General features: G+C 39.1%; 1 protein-coding gene across 1 annotated transcript in view; it reads left to right on the forward strand.

The window, feature by feature from the left end:
- The window catches only part of NCKAP5 (NCK associated protein 5), a 371629-nt gene extending 346180 nt beyond the window's left edge, over positions 1-25449 (forward strand). Inside the window, exon 19 of the mRNA XM_063340758.1 lies at positions 23835-25449. Coding sequence (XP_063196828.1) covers positions 23835-24116 — 282 coding nt within the window. The 3' untranslated portion in view covers positions 24117-25449. The remainder of the gene's footprint in view (positions 1-23834) is intronic.
- Positions 25450-25755: the final 306 nt, after the last annotated feature.

Below are 25755 nucleotides of genomic sequence, written 5' to 3' on the forward strand. Positions count from 1 at the left end.
TTCATAGCTTAATTATGCAGATGAGATGAATTATATATAAATGCATGTATGTGTATATATATATAAAAATATATAAAAATCAGTTCTGCCTTCTGAAGGACAAGGTTATTTGCTATCAACAGAGCAATTAGGTTTGGTTCCACTATAGAAAAATGGCTCAGAGTTGCATCTACTTTTAATTCGTTCTTCTCGTGCATTTCTTGTATATGACATCTCTGCAATGTGCCCAATCAACATCAAAACGTGAACAAAACTCATTGAAATAGCCTTAGGAGCCTTGTAAAAATCCATCATTAAACTAGAAGGCAACAGGTATAACTCAGCACTAGCATTTTTTGTGCATTATGTTGCGGCACTTTTGAGATTACTTTTTGAGGATCTGAAATAGCTCTCCAAACAGCACTGCCTCGCAGTGAACAGTGAAACCTCAATAAAGCACTAGAGATTTGCCTATTAGTATTAAACTTTTTAGAATGACAAATGAGAAGCACTAACCATGAAAAGCAGGTTGCCCTGAACTCCTTGTTTGAACCAGCACGGCAAATTTTTCTAAGCTGTAATTTGTCCAACCCAAGAAGATCCACAGTCTGTTTAAATTGGAACTGTGTGATTTGCAACATTACCCACAAAAAAGGGGGACACCACAAACTGAGGCACTTATGGCCAACGACTCTAAAAGAACCAGACAAATTTTGGGGGTGGGGGGGGAAATGCAGCTTTTATGCAGAATATTTGGCATTTTGAAATGCTACGTGCTTTGAATTTCATTCCTAAATGGTGTGTGTGAAGCCTTGAAAAAAAAATAACAACAAAGTGTCGTGATGAGTTCACACCGCTTGTCGAAAGAGCAGTGTGCTGTATCAGTCCCTCAGCCCAATTAAATGGGACTGCACAGCACCAGTACGATAGTGGCTTCAGACTGGGTGCTCTAATGAGCCGTTCTAGCAGGAAGCTCCGTTAACCGAGACTTACTGTCATTTGAATTGTCTCCTTCTCACCCAGCATATCCACCGGTGTTACCCCCAAAGTATATACACAACAATTTTATCAGCAAAAAAGTGTTGCACAGGAGTTTCAGAAGGGAAACAACCAATAGGCAATTACGATGATAAAGGGACACCGAATGGACGGCTTGAGGAATTAAAAAAAGCTTTTACACATTGAAAGGAGAAATATTTATTGTTCCAGTTTCTTATCTGCCAAGTCTTGGACAGAATCCTGGTTAAATTATCTTGGCGCTAAGACCAATTTGATGTTACATTTATTTTGACCTGGGAAACATATTCTTAAATAATGTCATCCTTCTGTACACTGCAGAATTTTGGACAAGGAAAACAAATCACAATTTCAAAGAAAGGAATAAAATGCATTGAATCATGGACATAGAACTTTCACTTAAATTAACAACTGTGGTGTATTTTTCTCATGTAGGATTTTGAAAACTAGAAACAGTAATTTTTATATGTATCAGTTGAATTATTTTTAATTAAACAGAAATTTTTCTGATTTAATAAAGCATATGCAGCACCTGCTCCAAAGTCCACTACAGTCACCCCATGGGAGCCACCTATTCAGTGAAACTTCAGAGTCCTGCATTAGACAGCTGTTCCTCTTCTTTGTGGCAGTAACTGGTAGTGCCTTGAGCAGTTTGCTGACATCATGATTGCTACCATATTTTTGCAATGAAAAAATTGTTTCACATTGCAATTAATTAACTGTTTAGACTTTAAAGGCTCAGTGATTTATTTTTTCTTACAACAGTTCAAAAAACAAGATAAATTTCTATCACCCATGCCCATTGTTTGTTAACTTATTTTATGACCAAATGAGAACTGACACAAAACTTTTTCTTGTCTTCTTTGTTCTCTTGGAGAAGTAACTGATTTGGCAAAGATTTTATTACTTAATCACCCTTATTATCCCAATACATCATGAAAAATTGTTTTCTTCTCTGTCCTTAACCAACCATCACATACTTTTTTTCTGTAACACAGCCCTTCTTGGTTTCTTTTGTCCCTGATTTACTCAGTTTGAGTTATCATCAAGGCTTGCTTGTATTTCAAGCCATGAGTTAATACTTTAAAGAAAAGATTCTTTATGGAAGGGTTTGGTGCCCATCACAAGTTTCTAAATCCTCTTGTTTTCCCTCAGTTGTGATGACTTACATGAGAAATCTCACATTTCTGGCACAGTTACAATGTTAATGAGGGGGCTCATGTAACAGAAGAGGCTTGTATGTGCAATGTGAAGTTATGGTCTTACTCAACATGGCAGAGTTTGTATGTGTTGTACGGATGATATATGAAGGACACCAAATGCTCAAATCACCATGTCTTGCAATTCAAGCAGATATTAGAGCTTGCTGGCAAGTAGAGAAAAAGGGAAAATTAGAGAAGTTGCTGCTGTTTTGGCTGCACTTACAAATGGGACTGACGTGGCGGCATTCCCAGATAAACTCAAGGTTTTTTACAGCTGAGTAAGCTGATTGGGAGTTAATGCTGTATGATTGACTCATTGTGCTCATGAGCCTTCTAATGTGTCATATTAACAGAGGGGAATATCCACAAAAGGACTAGAAGCAAGAATAAGAAGAAAGTTTGGTAATTGCACAAAAATTGCCATCCTCAAGGATCCCAGAGCGTTAAGCTGATACTATAGAGGATGTTCCAGCATTCCTGAATTACAGCAATAGTTAAAGCAGCCTAGACACTTCTGCAGGCTACACTAAACAAAAGTGAGGGGAAAACAAAGGCAGGCACGAGCTCCTTCTGCTTGCGTCTAGTCTCCTGCAGAGATCAGTAAGTCTTGAGTTAGGGTATGAATTGGCAGCATGCTGGGCACTTTGCACTGTTCGCCTGTTTAGGCAGCTCTTGGAGAACGCGCCAGCAAGGTTTATGTGCCTGGTTTGGGTTCTCTGAGTCACGTTCTGAAGGCGCCTTATTCTCTCTGAAAGAGAGAAGCTCTTAGGCTCTTAAATGGAGCTCCTCTTGAAAGAGACTCTCCATATTTAAATGTCTGAAGTAGTTCCAGGGAGACCGTGTGCACTCTGCTTTCACAGAGAACTAATTTTTTTCACATTATCAGATATGCTTAGGGAGAGATTCTGCTTATCACATGTGAAAAAGCCTAAGATAATGATTTGGGTCCAATTAGCAGTTGGAAAGAGCTGCATCCTAAGAGTTTAAAGTGGGGAGGAGGTATTGACCTATGGAACTACTTGCTTCCTTGCATTGACCAGGGAACGGGAGCCTGCACAGCTAGCTTATACCGAGTACTAAACTTTCAACCCAAAGTTAGCAAGATGAATATCACTCCAAGCTTTCCTCTGCGGGGAACTAGTAAAAAGCAGCTATTGTAGCTACCATTTGTGTTTTAGAGAATAAAACTGTGTCTCAGTGCACCCTCAGGTGAGCACTAAATAATTACCTTTCTTATACTTTCATAATAACAAGAGTTCCAGCGGCTGGGGCAGCACTGGGTGCTATTTGGCTAGTTGCTTGGTCTCAGGATCTCAGTTTCACTGTCTGTAAATTGGGGACAGCAATACCTGTCTCATGTCACAAACAGAAAGAGAACAGCAAATGCTCTAGATGACCTAGGTCTCAGCTTATTTTGTACAATGTGTGTGTTATTGCAAATATAGAATTTGAAGCAACTCTTACAAGCTATTATACTAGAAAGTAATAGAAGATACGAGGGGTCCCTTGTCAATGAGAGAAAGTATCTAGATGGTCTGGATTGAATCCAGGAATTAGTTGGTTATGGATTTCTGTGTACTGATTGTATAATTCAGTTACTGTGTATCAAGCACAGGAACCTCACCTCCTCTTTGCTATTTTCCTTGACAGGTTTAAGACAGCAGAAGCTTATGAGGAAGGAATCAGTTGTATTTCCTTTCCTAGCTCTGATGAAACTAAGATGTTAAGGAAGATACTACCATATTACAATTTGAAGATAGGGAATAAGTCTGCAGACTCATTCACCTGGCTTTTGTGTTTCAAGATCAATGCTTTTCTTTTATGTAAGGAATCAGTATATAAAATCATTGCATATGTTTGGGGAGATGGTTTATTAATGTAAACATTAGGTGATGCCAGCCTAGAACCAGAGGTTCTAATTCAGTCAGGATCAGCTATCCTTTCATCCTCCCTGCCACAGAAACTGAAAATAACATTTTCTGTATTTATCTTTTTGTATTAGATCTTCAAAACTCAGATCATGTTAGCACAGGGTGCATGTAGAATATCCAGCAGCAGTTTTAAAAAGGGCAGTGTTACAAAGGGAAAGTAAACTACCCAGCAGACTTGTATGTCCATGTAGGCCTCACCTCTGTTTTGAAAGCAGAGTGAACTACCTCACCCACAGAAAAGGAGCACGTACTGAGCACTGTGCTCAAATGGGCAAGGACCAAGCCAGAAGTCTCACGGTGGTGTAAAGCCATGCAGAGGTACCCACTCAGGTTGGAGTGCCGTCCAGTCATGGCAGCCCTGAAGTGGCCCAGGTGGAGCTTGGGTGCCCCTGCGCTCACTTGCCTTGTGCATGCTTGCTCAGAGCTGCCCCGGACCTCTGCCTCTGGAGCTGGTGCTGCCAGGAAGGGTCACATCTGTCTGCCATCACCACCAGGAGGCCACTGAGAGCACTCGCACAAGGCCTCACTGGGCATGGACTGCGCTACTGAAATAGCCACTCTCTGCACCACAGCCTCGCCACTCTCCCTCAACATGGTATGTATGGAGGTCTTTAAGCTACACGTTTCCATTTGCCAAAATTGTCTGAATAGAATTTACCCACTGACAGGCTTGGGGCTGCGAGACTTCCTTTCTATTGAATCGAAGGGTTTTGATTCTCAGATGAATGATGCAATACTTGTTCCGTCAAAGCAAAGACTCTCCGAGTAATTACCCAAGTTGATTTAAGATCTGTTGTCAGGGGAATTTTATAGGAGTATTTGACAACGTAAGTGACAAAAACCACAGGAGCATGATCTGATAAGAAAACAGATTTTACCATACCACCCATGGGAGTAGTACAGAATTAAAAATATTTTTCCTAGCCTCAAGTCTGATTCAACTCATGTGGGGAAACATGAAATTAGAAATAGGCTACAATGTCTCCGAACGTCAACAAATCCCACGTCTCTGCATGTTTTTTCCCCTCCATAGGGCAGGTTCGCATTCCGAGATCTGCTACCGAGCCTTATATTCCTAATCAAGTCTTATTGTTTCTAGTATCTTGCCATCAAAGTTGCCTCCAAAAAAGTAAAGTGAAGAGACAGCAAAACAAGCAATTTGAAGACCGCTAGGCAGTCTCCTGGGACCAAAGTCTCACTTGACGTGTATCACTTAAAAGAAATGTTGTGTAGTGTGGAAGAACATTCTTACAGTTAGCCTGAGGAACTAGCTTGGCAACAATAAAAAGCTGCAGTTATACAGAGACTCATTTCTCTCCGTGTGCCTTCTAGGTGAAACAACTGAGGCTTCTTACACTGCTGAGAGTTTTAGGAAAAAGTCATGCAATGGAGTGTGGCTCAGCAAGGAGGATGATAACATTCTCCATAACTTTTTCAAGTTTTTAAAAGGCTTTGGCAAGGCAAAATGACATTTGGAAGGCAGAGTCCGCCAGAGAAAATAACTTTTTTAATGGTATGCAAGGGATATTTTTAGGAAAAGCATACCCTAAAAAAGCTGGAAGCTGTTATCTGCTGATACAGTTCTGCTTCTAGCACTAATGGACTCACTAGTTTTAGTACTGTGCCACCAAGTCCCATTCTAACGCCCTCCAGCTGGTGTAAACGTTCTCTATTTAATGTTTGGTTAGGGTATTTATGGGGATGGGTAGGTGGCGACATTTTAACTCAAATATCTTTCAGCACAGCATTTTTTAAAAGAGTATTTGGATATTGGTGAGGGACAGAAAGTCTTTGGCATAGTACAGCAGGCTGCGTGGCATTTAAAACACATGGTGTGCAAGGCTAGCAGGAGAATAGTTTGGATGTGAGTCTGAGAGAAGACGCGGAGGAAGTGAAAAGCTGTAGCTACAGGAGGAAAGTTAAGGACTTGAAGCATCATTGGCATTTAGGTGCAGTTCTAGTGCCTATGGCACAGTGTCATGTAACTCTAAATCCCCAAATAACTCACAGCACGGAGTGAAATGTGCCTATGAGGTTTGTCGAGTGCCAGATACAGATGTGTGGGCTTGTCTGATTTAAGGCAACACACTGAGCTGTCCTGTGGCCACAGCTGGAGTGTTGTGCTCACAGAATATACGCCCTTTGGCACTGTGAGGAGGGAAGAACTTTGCCCTTTTTTGAGTGGAAAGACTTGATCACTGGAGCAGAAACCCCATATCCCACCATCTCAGCAAGTAATTTCAAATTACAGAGAGAACCTTGTCTTTTCAGCATGTAGGAGCTGCGTAACCACATTACACACTGGCCCAGATGTCACAAAAAGTCCTGCAGCTCATTTGCCGGAGTCCCCAGAGAAACGGTCCAAAACTGCTCGTGTACGAATGCCCAGAGCAACGCAGAGCTGTACAGAGATAATTTACAGTGAGCCTGCTTGGGCACAGTGTTAGCACAGCTCCTTATGGCCTGGTTACTCCAGGCCATTTCTCAGCAGGGCTGAGTAGCTGAAATAAGCAGGGTGTTGATAAGACGCCACCACATTTGGTCCCAGCGCACCCAGCTTGCTCACCAGTACCTTTGCAGCACGCTGCACTGTGCCTTGCAGATACACCCTGAGCACTATAATGTCAATTTGCCTATATAACTGAAGAGTTCATAAGGATTTAATAGACGCTGTGGCTCTTAGGAGTAAGTAGGTAGATCCTTTAGTCTAATAAGAACCAAAAGTACATATTGAATAAAAGTATCATTTGCTAGTGATTTCCCTGAGTGGAAAATGTTCTGAGCTGTTTTTCAAAGGTTTGACAGATGGAGCTGCTGTGATTTGCAGCACGGCCCAAAGTGCACTAATGTTTCTGCCATTTGTAACCAGAAACTCTTCGGTCCTCCATCTTTGGAAATAAAGCTTTAGGTTTCATTTCTCTCTGTGTTGAATTGGAATATTATAATAATACAGTAGGCCAAAATGGAATTCAGGGCACATTAACAGCAACAAATGATAAATATTAGTAAGCTTGTGAGATAGTGTAATTGTTGTAATGGTAGAAATTTATTATTAGCAGTAAAAGAAAAAGCTAAAAAATAAATTGGATACAATAAACATTGGATTGACTCAATCAAGATAAGAGCAGTAGGGCAGAGAGGTATTCAGTGAGCTGTTTGTTTTCTGAAGCTGGAAAATATTTTGACTCCGAGAGGAGCATCTGATTAGCAGAGTTAAATGAGATGAATAATGCTGTAATATTTTTGTGAATTGTTTTTCCAGCTGAAACTTGCCTTCCCCATCTGTAACAGTGATATGTTTTGCATAAAGCACTCAAACATCATGCAGGGAAGGGTAGGAAATGACTGATCTTTTAGCATGAGAGTTCTGTTCTGAGCAGAATATGAGGAGTAAGCTACACAGCTGATGGTAGCAGGAACTATGGCAGTATACTGAAAATATACTAGCAAACTATTTTTTTTTAAGAGGGTGCTTTTTCTTTGCATATGTACACAGACAATTATATCCTAATTAATGTATTCTTTGAAAAGAAGGCAAATTTTATGTCAAATATCAGGAAAAATCATATTGAAATAATTTGCAGGTGTTTATAGTTTGTTCCACAAGCTGTTGTCATCTCTCAAAAGTGACTCGCCTTTTATTTAAATGAGAAGTTATACTGGATTTTGTGCAGATTGTCTAAATCCTTAAGAAAAATATTGGTTAAATATTTTTTGCAAAATTAAACACTCTATAGCAAGTCCCAAAGGGAAATATTTTATTTCTTAATGTATTTTTTGGCCCTGGTACATGAATTCCAGGCCTTCTGCAGCATCTATATTATTTTAATGGAAAGTGATATTTGTATTTGGTAGGAATAACAAACATGGGTTTTAGCAGCTTTATTGGCAGTAGGTGACACAGGGAAGTCTGGGAAGTTTGTAAGATATAGATATGTAATTTAAATGTCTAATTATCCTTCACAAAGGCTAAGAAGAGTGATACAAGTTTTCATAGCACATGTCAGAGTCCTCACAGCCTGAACTGCCCATCAATCCATCAATCGGTGAGACACATCCTGAGAGCTCCACTTCCATAACTGCTGCTTTTTTCTGGATTACTCCATTCTTTACCTGATCATTAATAGAGGTCACTAAAACTTTTACATACTATAAAAAGCTGTAGCCTTAAGAACTTCCCTTAACTACTCTAGTGTTATGCTCAGCAAATAAAACCCAAGTGATTATTTGAAAAATTATTTGAATAATTGCCAGTCAAACATTTAAAAGTGATTTTTCTGACATCCTATTACATATGCGTATATCCCATGGGCTATTGAATGCTCCATAAAGCATACTGTAAAACAAGACCTCAGATAGATTTGGGTGGATGAAGAGTAAAGCAGAAGTGCGTGGGAATGAAGAAATTAAATATGAATAAATTATATTGCTGAGCAATATAAAATTAAAATGTTAATCATGCAGTAATAATCTATGATATTTCTTATAATAGGAGTGTCTAAACTTCACCAAGACACTGTATCCAGAGAAAAGTTACCAGATTGGGAAACCCGTTGGTAACACATGTACTAAGATGCAAAGCAGATTTGAAATTTAAGAGCTTTTCAGGCAATGCCTGAAACCGAGGAACAGAAGTAGCAAAGCAGCCAGCAAGACTTCCTGATCGCTGTTACAAGAATTATTTTGCCCTGCATAGCCTAACTGGAGAGTCTTTTTTGTGGCCCCTAATTGGTAAAAACATAGGCCATTTTTTTGAAGCTTCATTTCCTAATGGTTATGCCTAAATTCATATTTAGACACTTCAGCTGCCCAGTTTTCAAAGGTGCTGGAAATATGCAACTTTTGATGATTTCTCTGACAGATGCACGTACTTGGACCCTGTGAAAATCATGGTGTTTATATAGGTGCTCGAAAATTGGTTTAGATATTCTCCATCTATCTGTCAGAATTTGGATCTGTAGCACCCTACTTCTGTACATTGTTTCTGTGAGCAATGTCATGGAACCTCAGCAGACATTTTCACCTGAGTCAAAAGGAAGGCCAAATACTGTGTATTTTTTAATCTGGTCCTACAATGTACAGTGAAGATCATATCATAATGAAACTCTTTGGTTTTTTAAACCCATTTCTTTATCGCATTTTCCATAACATTAGAGTATGAGGAAAATGCTAAAACTTTGATCTGTATCATTCTACGGAATATTTTTATTATTACTATTATTGGAACACCTTCCTTTCTTATCATGTTTCTGAGAACCACTATAACAAGCCACGGCACCAGAGAGTTAGAGTTCAACATTTATAATAAAGCATTTCTATAAATAAAATCCATTGTAAAAACATGGAATCTGTATTATGACATCATTAGTAGCACAGTGATGAAAACAGAGGCAGTAGAGCAAGGCAAAGAACAGTCAGCATCTAAAAGAGCTGCATAGTGTGGAGACCTGTAGCCCTTCTGGTTAACTGCTGAAGACTGAATAGTCTTTGGAGGTTCTGTTTGCTCATGGTAGTTTCGTCACTTGTAGTGGTGATACTAGAAGATGAAGTGTCTGGCTATGTAGGAAATTTAGGTATGAAGACATTTATCTTCTTGTTCTACAAGGCGAATACTCGTGGGGGTTTTCCTCACGTTACATAAAAACTAGTTGCTCAATTTGGTTGCTCAATTAGTATGTTTTCTAAGTGGGAATAGTGCTAATGTTGATGGCACTCACTAGTGTCACATGCACTCACAGGAGTGTCCTTCTGTCCCTATGAAAGTGTTTGGGAAGCCACACGTTCTCCACCACAGCCGAAAACTTCGATACCAAGTAGGGACTTGGGATTTCAGGTATCTCCTGCCACTCCTGTGGGAGATAGAGCTTCTTTTGCCTCCATATCCTGTTCCTCCAGGATGTTGTAAGGCATAGAGTCTGGATGTCAAAGGATAGAAGAATACAGATTTATGATTGCTTAAATAATAGACATAGATGTAGATAATTACCATTCATATTTACCTAGTGGCAGAAACTACTCAGTGTCCATAGGCCCTAGGACACGCGGCACAAACAGAAGCATCTCCATAGGCTCGATGGGCTCTGGATAAGAGAAAACCCCTGCGCTTTTATGCAGGGCAGTCCAATAGAAATAAAATCACAGACAACTTGAATTGATATATCAGAGTCTGGCTTGCTGTTGCTGGTGGCATTAGCATTTGCTAACCTGTGCTAAGCCAATTTTGTGAGACAGTTGGGAGTTTAACAAACCTATTTCAGATTGTATTTTGGAAGAATCTCAAGCATGGAGGAAACTGGTCATGTTCTGTTCATTGCAGCAGATGGTGTCCCATTTGGTGTTTGTTAGCTTTGTTTGCAGCTCAATATTTTGTTTCTAGGGGAACTCAGCAAGTTAAATAATTTATCTCTCTAATGCATCAAGAGTCTGATCCAAAGTCTACTGAAGTCAGTGCAAAACATTTGATTAACTACCACATACACTGGATAAAATGCCAGGTCCTGTATGTTGAAGAGCATTTCAGATGCTCTCTAGTGAGGAGAACGATACAGGCCTCTCTCTTTCCGCAGAGAATTTTCTGCCTGCAAAGACAAAAATAGATATTCAAATAGTGACAAAAATCTTAGCAGTTAAGAGTGCAGGACTGTGAAGATCAGGATGGTGCTCTGGATGACTGTCCAAATTGCTAAACCTCTCTTGCTATTAAGTTTCCCATTTTTAAATAAAGAATATAAATAATACCTTCCAGCTGCATTTAGAATTTAATCCAGTACTGTTAGCAGGCTGCTTTGAGGGCTTTGAAGGCCCCGTAGCAGTGCTAAGCAAATAATCATTATCACTTTATATTCTTATCAAGCATTCTTACTCAAGATGGGATCTTGCATTACAAGGGCTAACTGCAAACACATCACCCCTCTGCTGAGGAATTTTCAGGATGTCAGAAGCAAATTCACACCCTGATCCTGCAAAGAGTTTTGCATGAGCAGAACTATACTGCCTTGAGCAGTCCTGCTGTCCATACAGGGTTCTTAACAATGTCCACACATGGAGGAAATTATTACTCCATTCTTACAAATATTTGAATCCTGAATAATCTAAAATATCAAAGGAATCAGCACTTTAAAGATGGGGGGTTTTGTATTACAATAAATACCAAATGCCTGCTCATCTTCAGCAATGCTTTTCAAATTATTCATTGGCTAATAGGGCGCAGGAACTGCTTTGTTCTCTATTTTTATCCAAGTTTCCTGTTTGTATCCTCTTTGGTCATTCAGAAAATGAGTCCATGTTAGCTCTACAGCGTGTCTGCATGAATTCCGGTTGTATTTTAGTCCTCCTAGTGGCCTATTATATTAACAATATTATAATCTGTATTTTAGGCATAGGAACTGGTTCTGTATTGCCAGTATCTCACAGCAGTTTGCAGTGTTGATACTGCAGTAACAGTTCTGTATTGCTAAGGTAAATAGTCTTCTAAAGCATTTGTCCAAGTACATTAATGTGACTGGCTATCACTTCGTGTACACATTTCTTTATTTATACACAAATTGTAGCAAAATCAATACAAAAAATACTACATTATTCTGTCACTGCAGGTAGTCCGCTGTGGGAAGAGGAGCCTGTCCTGGTTCCTCACACTGAATTCCTTCTTTGATCATTCCCAGCAAAGGTTTTCTCACAGCCAAATAGGGGGGTGAGACCCCACAGAACTGGGATTCCCAATATATATTTTCACTATACTTCCTTGCTCTGAAAAAGCCTCCAAAGCCTTGTCAAAAGCACACCTCACATTCTAAGAGGGGACTTTTATTGCCCAGGTGGACCCAGCACAAATGTTTACCAGCCTTTTTGATCCTGAACCTTGCTGGTACCCAGGAAAGGCAAAGGTGGAGATGCAAAGGTCTGTCCAGCACACTTGTCCTTGACTCCCTTCTGTTTCGAGGCTGTGCCCCTCACAGAAAGTTTTCTCACTGGTGCCTCCTACCAGATCCAAGTGAGAGACATTTTGTATGCCTGGCTATCCACAAAGTCCACAAAGTAGGACAGAGGTTCTCATGACCAGAAACAGATGTATCTAAAAGATGAAGCAAACAAATTTAAACCCATACATTAACTAAAATTCCCCTCGGATCACAGCCAAATGATATGTGTATTAATCAAAATTTATATCACTGCTTTAATTTTGTGAGGAGGCAAGTTGAACAATTCATAAATCTCCTGGCTGTAGGAACTTCCATCGGCATCTCCAGCAGTGGTCATCTTGGTGCCCAGCTTTACTCTGCTTATGTCACAGTGCTTCTTTTTGATCATCCTTTAGAGCTGTGCAAAGGAATATAATCAACAATCTGCATTTATGACATAAATTCCCTATTCCCTGCACGTAGCCCTGTCTCTTTCGTTTCCTTTTAGATTAATCCATGTGGCTACTGAGTCACAGCCCAGGACTGTATCCTTGAGTTGTCTGGTAAACATGAGATTAGTTACAATCTATATTTTTTCCATCAAGATATATTTTAGTCCTCTGGCTAAAATATTAAATCTAATCTTAGCCTGTTTCTGTTTTCAGTGGTGTCACCACGAGCACAGGCATAGTACTTTCTCCTGGTAACTGTGGTGGACACCCCAAATGACATGGATGCTCTCAGGTACCAGGCATACTGTCGTATGTGAACACACACCAGGTACTCCATAATCCATAAATCAAATAAGTTGGCCTGTTCCTTGACCCCTAGTCTCCCATGAGACAAGTGAGAGGGCTGGACGAGGAAGCACAATTGTTACAGTTACTGCAAGTCTCATTTCTGATAGATGCAGGCAGGATGGCTTATGTATTTTGTATACACAAAGTAGGAATTTTACGAGTGTGTATGGCTGGCCCCAGCAATGGTAGTGGTCAAAGAAAAATGCAGCAATTGTGGAGGTGAGACCAGGGAAGAAAACAAGGAGAACAATGAGATCTGGCTCCAGTGTTTTTTTTGATACCAGGAGCATGTCTGTGAGATAATAGACAGCACAGGAATCACAGCAGTGGAGTAATACATCAAAGGTGAAACAGAAAATCCTCGTAACGTAACTGATGGGTAACATTGAGATGAGGCCTTGCGAGCAGACGTGGCCAAGAACTCTGCTCGTCTGGTCTCTGAGGTGCCTTACTTGCCTCAGATCATATCACCGTGCTTCACATTTCCACCATTTTGGCACACTTCTTCATCCTTCCCTGTAGAAATGGTGGGGAAGTAGTTCTTGCTCTCCTCATGGGTATGCCACGTTCTACCACATGCCGTGGACTTTGCTCCTTTGTTGTCTCTGTTTATTCCCTTGTTCAGCAGATGTCCCTATGGTTCTTGTTCAGCCTTTATTGGGAGGTGCCCAGGGTGCAGGTCTAACACCTTCTTACAGCGGACTTCTGTTCTGTGAGAATAAACACAGGCTGAGGTGACAGAATGATTTCCTGAGCCAGCAGCACATCACACTGGGCACATTCCTGCGGCCACGTGCAGGAGAAGATTGCTAACACGCCTTTCCTCTTCAGCACCTTGAGTGGGGAAGACACGCAGACAGACACCTGCAGCTCCCCATGCTTTTCACAGGGAACCACAGGGAGCCCCTGCCAATGGGCCCGAGTTAACAAACATGTCCTCAAGCACATCTGAAACTCAGCCATGAATTTCTCAGCTTTTAGATTACATTTTTTACTTGATTATCTTCCAACAGTTTTTTTAATTCTTGATTAATTTGAGGTTGGCTATTTAATACATTGTTTGGTTAACTAATTCATGTAGCTGTTTATAATTATTGCCTTACCATAAAATCATCTTAATAGAAGGTTTGTTGTTTTTTTTTTGTTTTCTTTCCAGTAGAATAACAAGTTATTTTATTATTCAAACAAGGCTTACTTCCTGCTGTTTTCAATAAGATTTTTAATAAATATGTAAATTTAAAAATTAATTTACTGCATACGTTTGGCAGCATGATTCTTGAACTGACAAAAGTTTGATGGATTGTAAAAGTATCATCCATAAAAATCATCAGTCATAGTAAACAGAATTTATCAACCTCTGGTAATTTTACAGCTTTTTCTTCATCTTATCTTCTGTTAGGAACTCACTTAAAATTGATTGTAATATAGTATGTTTCTAGAACCGTTATTCATTCATAGATTAATTAGATTTTAGGTTAATATCCCATCGTGGTATAGGACATGAGCCAACAGTGTTTTCCAGTTGTTACAGAACCGCAGTAGAGAAACCTTGATTACTGTTCCCATGTGGTTTAACCACCAAGACTAATCACTAATCAAATTCAAACGACATAAAATGGAACATCCTTCATAGCATTTATTTTCTGGCTGACTTATACTATGGGCTCTTTATTGATACAACTTGCTGTACTGAAATGAACTAAAAATTGCAAGAGAGGATTTATCCTTCTACTTTAATTTGGTTCTGCAGCCTATATCTGAAACTGTTGCTCAGATTTTTGTGCATGTTGTGCCTCTGTCCCTCAAAATATTCTTCCCTACAGCAAAGATAAATTGTTTGCATAAATTTGGAAAGCCCATGTAAATAACTGTACTGTTGTGGAGGATTTGATGGCAGATTAACTTAAACATAGGTTTTCATTCTGCAGTTCATGGTTTTCATGAATCAGTACTGAAAATTGTGCAGATCATAATGTCAGCTGAAGAGGTGGCAAGTGCAGTCATGTAACCAGCATCATTATTTGCATCTATCCTGTCCCAGTTTTCTCTGATTACAAAGGAACTTTTGTAGTCTCATTGCACAGGGTCAGAAAACAGTATGCACATAGCTCAGGCTGCATCAGGTTTACTGGGAAGGCAACCTGGGCTACAGCCTCTTCCTCTGCTGCCTCCTGGAGCACTTACCAGGGCAACATGTGGCATGATTGCCCAGCTGCATCCCTTAACCCTCACTTAAGGAAGGTGGTGTCCATGGCCTTTAGAGGAGGGTACACCTGGTGGGTTTCATTAGTGTCTTCCAGGGGCCAGTTTTCACAGAAGCAGAAAGAAAGGGCAATGTTTTTTTGTTAGATTCATTAGAGATAAAAAAAACTCTGATATGTAGAGAGTTGATTACAATCTGGAGTGGAAAGGAAAATGACAACTTCAGGCTCCTAAGTAAGCTATTTTGTTGGGGTGGGGTTTAAGCATGCTAATTCAGATTTGTTTAAAGAAAATCCTGCTTCCAAATGTGAAAATTATCACCTCTGTATTTCTTCTCGGTGAGAGCTTGGAAGACGTATCATTCTGACGTGTGTGCACCATGTATGCGAACATGGAGGCTCCCTCCACAGTGAACAAATGGGCAGTCATACAGAGGAGGGCTGACGGGTCTGGAAAGATTGTTTGTCTCTTCCCAGCTGTCCTCCTGAAAGGCTAAAAATGAGAAAACTATTTGCTGTGGAGCTCACTCCTTTGTTTAAATGACCTCTATGAGTCATCTTTAAAACTCATAAGAGGGGACGTTCCCTTTCTTTCCTCTGCTGATCTTCTAGCAGAGATTCATCCTCTTTGAACTCCCCTGCAGCCAGTGCAGCCCTCAGTGCATGCATGCCAATTTTCATAGCTGGGAGAATTATTTCTACATGGTTTCTTCATACTGCTGATTTGCTCTTGATGCTGCCACATAACATTGCTCCTTCTCTATCTGCTGCTTCTGTCTTTTTGCCCTTAGGTCAGCTGATGTACCTTGGACAGTCGCAGGCTAACCTGAAGTGAAACTTAGTCCAGTACTCAAAAGAGAGGATTACTAGTGTGGAAAATCATGACCCACTACCAATTACCATTTGCAGTGCAGTCTTTAAGTGCAATCCCGTTTTCCATCGGTATGCTGGGTGACTGACATACAGACATTACAGGCCAGAAACTCAGACATCACTGGAGAGTGAGAGGATAAGTGTCTTTGTAATTACCAAAATAAATAGTCTTGTTCAAAAAGCCAAAGGTGGAAGATGAAGACAGGTAAGAACACAGCTAATACTTACGAACCATAGTCTGAGAACAGTTCAGCCATAGAGAAGAATGACCCCGATTACTGAAAATGTCAGTGAGATTATATGTTGTATGAGTACTATCCTGCATTTACTGATTTTGAGAGGAATTTTTTGCTACAGTGTAATGTGGGATAGAGTCTGTCTTTTTACGAACCACGTTTTGTATAAGATTTAAAAATCTTTCTTGAACTATACTTTTTTCTGCTTCTTGAGTCAGTTCTGAGTAAGTATCCCAATTTAAAAAAAAAAAAAATCCTCTTAGCCTCTAATCTAGGATAAAATTGTAGCCCTTTTTTCATAAGCCCCCTTCTTTATTGAAACAATCAGCCATACTTTCATCAAGGCAAGGACAAGTACTTTCATTCAGTAGGACAAAGCTCTGTATACTTAAATGCTGTGTGGTTAAACACAGTCTAATGAGGACTGAAATAGTGAAGTGACTTTGCACTGCATAGTTCCAGTACCATTCAGTAGGTTATCACTGGCAACATAACCCTCAACATAATTCTGTCAAGGAATAGTACTGAACTTCAAATGGTTAAGTCATGTTCAATAACTTCATCAGCAATCTTATCTTTCAGTATGAATTTTTTTCACTATGAGTTTTTTACCATTACTGTAAAATCAGAACAATTTTGTTATTTAACTCCCTCTACTAGGAAAGCTAAAAGGATCTCTGAAAAGTAAAGTGTATCCTGTGCGTGTCTTGCTCATTTTCAGTCTATCAGGTTCTACAAACTGAGTATCAACTTCCTTTCTCACCATGGATATTTCTTCTTTAATGCCTTGTGATGAGCCTCTGATTGCAGTAAGCATTGCTTTTAGTGGGTAGATTCCCTCTGTGAGAAGCAAAATTGGTGATTCCACCAATGTGAATAGAGTGAGGCCCTGCTTTACCTTCTGGAGAAAGTATCAGTGTTTAATTGCTTTTCTTTTTAATAACTCCTCTCAACACACTTGACTGAGCACCTGCATTGTGACCATTTTCCAAGGTATTGGCACTTAGAATTATAGTTTCTCATTCTGTTTTAAATAAACTTCATCCACGCATACTCGATGCATCCAGTGGCCATTCTGCGGCACTATGAGAAAACAACCGTATGTGTGGCATTCAGTACATAATTGAGCAGAAGGTTGAAAGCTGGATTTGCTGATATGGAAAATGGGACCTGAAAATCCTGGTTTATTAAATTCTGCAAAAGTTCAAAGAGGGTTGGAATATACCTAATCAGGTCAAACAGTCTTGTCATATCAACAAAATATTTATATACTTTGTAAATTATGAGGATGATATTCTTGGCATTAGAATGCTGAATGTACCTATTCATCTCATCATTTTATGAAAATTACACTTTAGAAAGCATAAAGCTTAATTCACTAAACCATCTTTTATCTCCTAAACCACACAAGAATTCAAGCTATAGACAATGTAAGTCTCAACTCCTCAGTCATTCATTAAGCATTCATTAAGCAATAGCTGTTTTGTCCAGATTTGCAGTTATGAATCATACACAGTTCATGCTAATCAGCTTTATTTCCTCTAAGGTAATTTATTTACAATTCAGGATCATCAGAAATGCTGTCCTTATGATACTAACATATATTTGTAGATCGTTATACTCTTAAATACGGTAGGCAAGCTTTGGTTCTCTTGCCATTGTTATATTACCCATAATGCCATAAGTGGATGATATATGTATATGTATATATGGCTTTCCAATAAATTGCTGAACGGACTAATGAACTTTAAAATACTCCATATCGGTGCACTTTTTCCCAAGAAAAGAAACTGGCACTTACTGTTTATCTTGAAAATCTGATGGTGTGTCTTTGAGAATGTCATTGTCTGGTACAGCAAAATAATTGTGGGATTTCTGCTCAAGTAGAAAAAAGAAAAGTGATTCATTATTTCAAAAATTATTTTACTGTCAGTCCAAGAAAATAGATGAAAGCTTCTGACAATATACAAGTGAGAGCAAGGCTTAACTTATTATTTAAGGTTATGCTTTAAAGAGAAAGAAGTTCAAACATCACATCTTTAGCTCAGCTGTAATACAGCAGAGGTCACGCAGTTACAGCTTTCACCTTTGTAGTTTCCTGGATGTGACTGTACAACCATTTTCACTGTAGAGTGTTACCTGTCCACCTGACATTAAATGAGATCTGGAGATTGTTCACATTCCACAGAGCGTCTGCCATTGCATTCTGTCCTGGCCGGCTGATAGAAAGCTACTACCTGGTAGCTCAAAACCAACCCTTTTATGTTACGCTTTTCTACTGCAAACTGGTCGTGTAACATCACTGAATTCAGTGGGAAGTTACTTCTGATTACCCCAGCATATCTCTGATCAGAATACTGCTCTGTATCTCAATACACCTGTCTTACAAGAGGCTGTGAACATATTAAAAATGTCCTACTAAACAGGTTATGTTATATATCAGCAACCTTTGTAATGCTGTAACTGCATATCTCACTTAGAACCATTGTGTCATAAATACAAAGCAATTGTAGGACCAGAGGATACCTAAATTGGTAAAACTCTGAATTTAAAATAAGAAACAGTGGCATTGTGGGATCAAATTTACCTTGAACATATGCAGACAAAGTAACTAACAATTTTTTAAAAAGATAAAAATCTAGAAAATCGTTCCTTCACAATAAAGTTTTAAATAATAACTAAAAAAATAAAAAGGGAACATACTTTGTATCTCCTATTAGAGATCAGATCTGAAATGCAAGACCTTGAGTTATACAATTAAGTATTGATTTTGTTGATCTATATTTAATTCTCATAGCAATTTAGTTGTTTTTACCCAATAGTGTTTTGCAGTTATACTTCACTTGAAGCAATGCCCTTCTTGCTTTTGTGTTAATCTAAAAACTAAATTGCCCAGTGCATGAGAGACATAAATAAAGTTCATTTTATTCTTGTGTGTAACTGATTCTGAACCCTTTAAAGTGCTGGTTAACTAAACTTAGACAGCTGGAAAATACATTTATCCTGCAGAATGGTTCATTGCTAATATTGGGCGCTGCCGTGCCTTATAAGCATAGCCTGACCTCCAGGCAATCAGAGCTTCTGCATGTTACTATACAGAAGAAATGGACTTACTATTGCATTCCTCTCTGCAAGCCAGCTGTGGGTCCTTTGTACCCAGGAACGAGCCCATCCTTCCCTGCTCCTTCCTTTTAGACCTGCAGAGTCTTTGTGCCATTCACAACTACACTTGTGACTGGTCCTTGATCACACAGCACTGAAAATGCATTCTAACCACATCTAACCTCTCATTTTTAAAGTTTAAAAATAATCTAATTTGATGTGTTAATGTAGAAATAACACCTATTTATAATGTATCAGTGTAACTGCAGGCTAGTTTTGTTTTCCTAATTTGCTGTGCTTGAAGTGACATGCCAAATTTTATTATATCACTAATGGGTTTTAGTTATTCCCTTTAGGATGTTGCCAACAAGGAAACATTATTCTGATTCATGACTCATGAGTTTATTTCAAAGTGATGTGACTTGTGATGAATGTCTGTATTATGTCAGATAGAGTTTCTCCTCTTCTGACAACTAGTCACTACTCTCAGGTGGTATGAAGCACCTGGTAGTGACTAGCTAAGAAACTCCACTGATGGGAAGCTCTCCACTTACACAGAGTAGAACAACAAATGTTCCTCATATCCTAAGGCTATAACAATATAGATTTTCTATACAAAAATACAGTTAGTATAAGTAAAACAAGCTATCCATTGATCTGCCTTAGGGTGATGGACCAGTGCTTTTAGAGGCAATGTGAAAATCACAGTCCTTTTCAGTGCTGAGCCTTTCTTTTTCTTTTTGCTTAGACCAAAACCCATGACTACATCTTTTTATCTTTCCCCTTAAGTTCGTACTCAGGAAAACATCTAACTGACCACACTGAATGCAGCAGACATCTTATTTATTCACAGAACAGATGCAGAATAGTCAGCAATGAAGTCAACACCTCCAGGCTGAAATAGCTTTAAGTATTATTTCTGAGAAGAATCGTGTCTCAGAGCAAGCACATACTGTTGGTCCCATCTTGGCTTTTCTAGCAACACTGAGCAAAATCACCAAGTCCTTTTTTTTCCTGAGGTGATAAAACCATATATTCATTATGCAGAAAGTTGCTACTAATATAGGAAAGATATGACTGGAACCCATGACCTAGGGGTGAGGTGCTCTCTACACCGTTACCAAATCTCACCCAGTTCTTGTGGATGCAAAACGCGTCTGATCTGCTGCCAAATGTTCCTATCTGCAGGAAAAGCTGCTGGCTCACATTAGTGTGACTCTGAAATGCTTTAATGAACTAATTGCTTTAAAATGCACAATACTAACATCTTTGGGCTAACCCTTGTTCTTTGTTATATCTGTGACTCTGCTGAGGTCAGTAACAAATCGACATGAACAAAACTAAAGACACTACTTAACCACATACGCAATTTATCAAACAAATTCTAATAATAGTTGCTTTGGTTTTGCCTTTTGATTCATCTAGCAGCTGTTGTGACTGCCATGAAAAATAAGAAACTTTAATTAAGGATGAATCTAAATAAATACCCTTTGGTAATTTTTCCAAATTGTCTCTCTAGTAACTACAGAAAAAAATTCCTAAAGAACTGGGGGTGACATTTGCTCTGGCACACCAATTTTAAATAAATTATCAGTGACTTTTCAACTCTAGGAATGTACCTAATTTTGTTATTGTGGGAGAAAATGATTTGTGGATCATGCAGATTCTTACATTAGTATCTCTGCTTAAAGTTTTCTTTATTTTTGCTCATGGAGCTCAAGATGTGTCAAGGACTAGAATATCCTATTTTAATTCTCTAACTACAAAAATATTTTTATGTCATATAAAATTTAACAGAAAAATGAATGGATATAAGTACAGCTGTACTAATGAAATCGTGAGATAACATCATATTGGTACATATTGTACATCTGATATCTGAGTAGAGTTCTAGCATATTAATTTTCCCTACCAAAAGTCCCATCCAGATGACCCCACATTCTTATCTGATTATAGAATTAGCAATAGGTGGCCATAGCTCCTAGAACAATGCTGTGTCTGAAACAGTATATTGTAGCCAAATAGGTTACACCTACAGCAAATGAAAAAATGCAAAGTATTACAGTCCACATCACATGAGCATTACCTTTGCATACTTGCATACTATTGCAGTAATTACTTTCCTTTTTTTTTAAAGAAAAAAGCATTAAGACATCTAAAAAGGACAATATGTCCAAAAAAATCCATAACTTATTTCTGAATTCTGTCTCTATTTTAGTAATAAATTTTGCTACAGCAACTTGTAGAATGACTTTTTCCTTTAATTCTTGATGTATCCTGGATGTACTGTTCGCTACTCTGTATCTTTTGCCAGTGGGTTTCCCTGATAGGCTTCACTTCACTTTCATTTGATTCAATGATTTTACTTAAAATTTGTAGAGAATACTTCTGTTCCCTGCAGTTTTTCAAATATATTTTATAGCCTTATATTAAATGAAGAACTAGGGTGTGATTAAAGTAGGATTGTAGCCCAGGTTGTGCTTGTAGGGGATAATAAATTATTGATACTACATATATGCAGAATATACCACTGAATTAGTTCCATTTGCTCTCATTTTGATACTTCACCTGGACTGCCCTGTGCAGCAAATACTCCAGGTGTCTCTGCTCCTCTTACCCAGGAGTTGAAATTGCCCCCATTTGAATCAATAAAATTTTTATCATAGACCTTACTAAGACCAGTATCGAGTTCCTGCAGCCCCAAGTCTGTGCTAAGCAGCCACATGCAATTTATCTAAAGAAAAGCGGTGAAGTGGGAAAAATATACACAAAGAAAATTCATTTAGTCTGTCATATAATAAAGTATTTTAGGTTTAGTACTCTGAAGAGCAGAAAGTGCAACTACGTATGTTATTGATGCCATGTCTGAGAATTTCCTCATCTGGCCTACAGAGAAGTGAAACAACTGTTTCAGTAGGATTGTGTAATATTTCAAATGAGGGCAAAGGGAAGAACATTTTAAGCTGGAATTGTGGAGAACTTCTATTGAAGGGTCCTAAATTTGTGTTTGTTCCTCTCACCAAGGGTTATATGACTATTTTGGAAAACATTGTAATTACAGATATTGAAGACCTTAGTTTTAACTGTCATCTAAAATCAGAATCTAACATAACATCCCCTAAAACCTTTTAGACTGAAGATTAGTTAATGAACCAAACAGCAAATTTTCACTTTCCAAGACTTTAGCATCTCCTGTTCCTTTACCGAAGTTTGCTTGAAACATTTGATAGAAATACTAACCCAATCCAGGCATTGTCAGCTTATGAAATATGACAGGATCACAACATAAACAGTCATTGGACTGGCATTTCAATTTTTATCTAACTAGCCATAAAAACAAGCAATCAAACTGTTTAACAATTTTGTCTTCCTCTTGCTCAAGATTTCCAAGGATAAGCAGCACAGCATGCACAACACTTGACTTACTTGAAACTTGATTTCTTCAAAAAATTCTTATGACCCTTCACAACTGCGTATGTAATGACCCACATCATCCATACATCTGGCCATGCTTTATTTTCAGTGTGCTTAAAATACCATTTCATTTTGTGTCTAAACCAAAATATTAATGTCTTGGATTGACAGTAATTTAATGATTGAGCTTTCGCTATCTGATGGCAATACCAAAACTGAGGAACGGCTTGCACTCTGACAGCGTATCTCAACTTTCTTGCATCTTACCTCTCCGCGAGGCTGTTGGATGCTGAATGTACAATGTTGAATGTTATCTCGTATTCCTGTGATAATATTATCGGTAAGAGGAGTTAGTTACACGGATTTTGAAGCACCCTGTGTATGAACGGCGGGGCATTTTTATTGAACTGCTCCCTACACAGTTCCCTAACTCTTCCTTGGTCAGATCTCCGATTGAAAATACCAGTAGCTAACAAAGGGATAAAATTACTCCTGTATAATCCTACTGTGCATTTTTAATATAATGTGCTAATACACCGTCCGGTGTTCCTGCAGAATTACAGCACTTCTCCGAGTAGGCCTGGCCAATATCTGATTGATTCTGGTCTGTGGGGATTGGCCCAGTTCAGTATAATTTCCTGTCTTGTTGCTTTCTTGTCTATTAGAGAGGGTTTGGGTCGGTGGAAATCAATAGGCTTACACATGCAAAACGTGAGGTTATTCTCTAGCAAGTTTCATTTGCGTCTGTAATCTATGGAAAATGCTATTTTCTCCTCTGAACGTGTCTGTGCACCATTTTTTTAGCAGACTCCAAACTCTACTTAAACAAATGCCTGTTTAAACATACCCCCCAAAGTATTCTTAAAGGAGAAGATATAAATTACTGTGAAGATGCTGGAGATGCTTAACACATGCATACCCCGGATCTGCTACTTAAGTCATTAATAGCACTTAACTGTTTTGTAAATGCAGTCCTATTTGTCTCAGCAGAATCATTAAAGTTATGATTTATCCTAAAATGGACATTAATGTTCTATTTAATTATAATGGAGATTTAAGCGTCGAACAATCTGTTTCTGTTAACCCTGTGAACTTTGGAAAGACAGAAATTAATGGTGTACAGTAGGATAACTTTATTTTTGTAAGAAATATGTTTCTAATATTTCCCTTGCTTATTACAGAAATTGAAGCAAACTGAAGAAACAAAAGAGGATTCCCAGAATAGATTATCTAAAATTTCCCTGGAGTCTCTCAATAAATTTAACAGCAATAACGTACTTTTATTAGAAAAGGAGAAGAACTGTCTGAACACAGTTGAAGGACAAAAGGAAGAAAATGGAAAGAACGAAGAAGCTTCCTTAAATAGCTCGAGTAGGCACGACGTGGACAATTTAGAATCCTTGAGCGATTCTCTATACGATAGCTTCTCCTCTTGCGCCAGCCAAGGCTCCAACGATGTATAGAGACGCTTCCAAGTGGGCCGTGACTGCGGCATGTAACGGAGCTGGAGGCAAGTGGGGAGCAGAGACGGTGGATGAAAGTTGTCCCTCCGGATCGCCATCCTCACGGCAGGGGGCTCCGACTGTCCCCGCGCAGCAATAAGAAAGTCAGGACGGCAGACATCGCACTGCATCAGATGCAACACGGAACACGATGAATGGTTACACAGAAAAGAGTCTTAATTTTGCACTTTTGTGAATATTTGTACAGTTGTAAATATCTTGCGAAAATATATTTGTAGGGATAAACGACAGCAATAAATACTAAATTGGTGCTATGCTCCCGTAATGGCAGATTACTAACTTAAAAGAAATTGAAGTTAATATTAACAAGAAAAGTTAGTAGATTTTTAAAAAAAGATTTATAATTGTTCTAGTCTTAAAACTGTATGTAGAAACACTGCATTACCATAAACCTGAGCCTGCCAAATTGTCTGTAACAAACTTTCTTCAACTCCCTGTTACAAAACATACTTTATTTTTTCTTCTTAGCACAATTCCATACAGGTGGTCTAGGGAAATGTGCATTTCAGTTACTGTGACTTCACAACAGGCGTCTAATTTCGAAAGGGTTTTGACTTTTGACATGTCGAGAAAATGAATAGATTAAAAGACCCGATACTGCTGGTATTGACTTCATCAATCATGTGCATAACTGTTTGAAAGATCGGGGTCAAACTAATTCACCGCTGACACAAACAGGAGCCTCGTAGGAATGAGAACTGCTCAAACCACCCTCTACTTCTGACCGCGATGCAGCTTCTCTGCTCCCACCCCCCCGTACTCATTTCCTATCGGTTTCTGAATGTACCGTGGTGTGTTACCCTTTGTAGTCTCCCGTCTGGTCTTAATTAAATTGTAAATGCTAAAATAATTTTTTTAAACAGTCGAAACTCAACTCCTGTTTGTGACACGCTTAAAGAAGATGTTGGTGCTAACCAGTTCAAACATATCTAGGAGCCGGGGGATTGGCCTGTGTTGGGTGTTTTTGGTTTTTTTCTACAAAGGTTGTTTATATGTAAGGGAAAGTCTATTTCAAAGGTTCTGTGTATTTTTTCTAGATGTGAAGTATTTATAACTGCTTTTTGTACAGCAATCTGTAAACTAGATATATTTGGGATATTTCTAGACTCTACAGTTTCTTTAGCACATGCCTGTTAATCTTTGAAATATTGTATGATCAGTGTTAATATTTTGTGCAATTTGTTATATTTTAAGTAATTTCCGCCGTAAACTTGCATCGTCTTTTTCGACTTTTAAGACATTTTCATTGAAACATCTTTCGTAAATAAAACTTCTCTCGCATACCTGTGCCTGAGGAGGGGTTTTTGGACGGTGAGACACCTCAGCGTGAGGCCGAGCGCAGCCGCCGCTGCCCACCGAGCCGCTCGGCCGGGGAGCAGCGCCGGAGGGTGAGTGCGGGCAGGCCCGTCTGTGCAGCCCTGCCGTGGTTACCCGGGGGGCGGGGCGAGTCACCCCTCAGGCTGGGTTAAAACCGGGAGAAAAAGACCGTTCGAGCACCGACGACCTGGCAGCAGCGCCCCGGCCTTCGCTCCACTGCCCTCCACCGGGGCGGGCGGCCGTCAACGGCCGCCGCCGCCTC

The sequence above is a fragment of the Chroicocephalus ridibundus genome, chromosome 7, assembly GCF_963924245.1.
Source record: "Chroicocephalus ridibundus chromosome 7, bChrRid1.1, whole genome shotgun sequence".
NCBI lineage: Eukaryota > Metazoa > Chordata > Aves > Charadriiformes > Laridae > Chroicocephalus > Chroicocephalus ridibundus.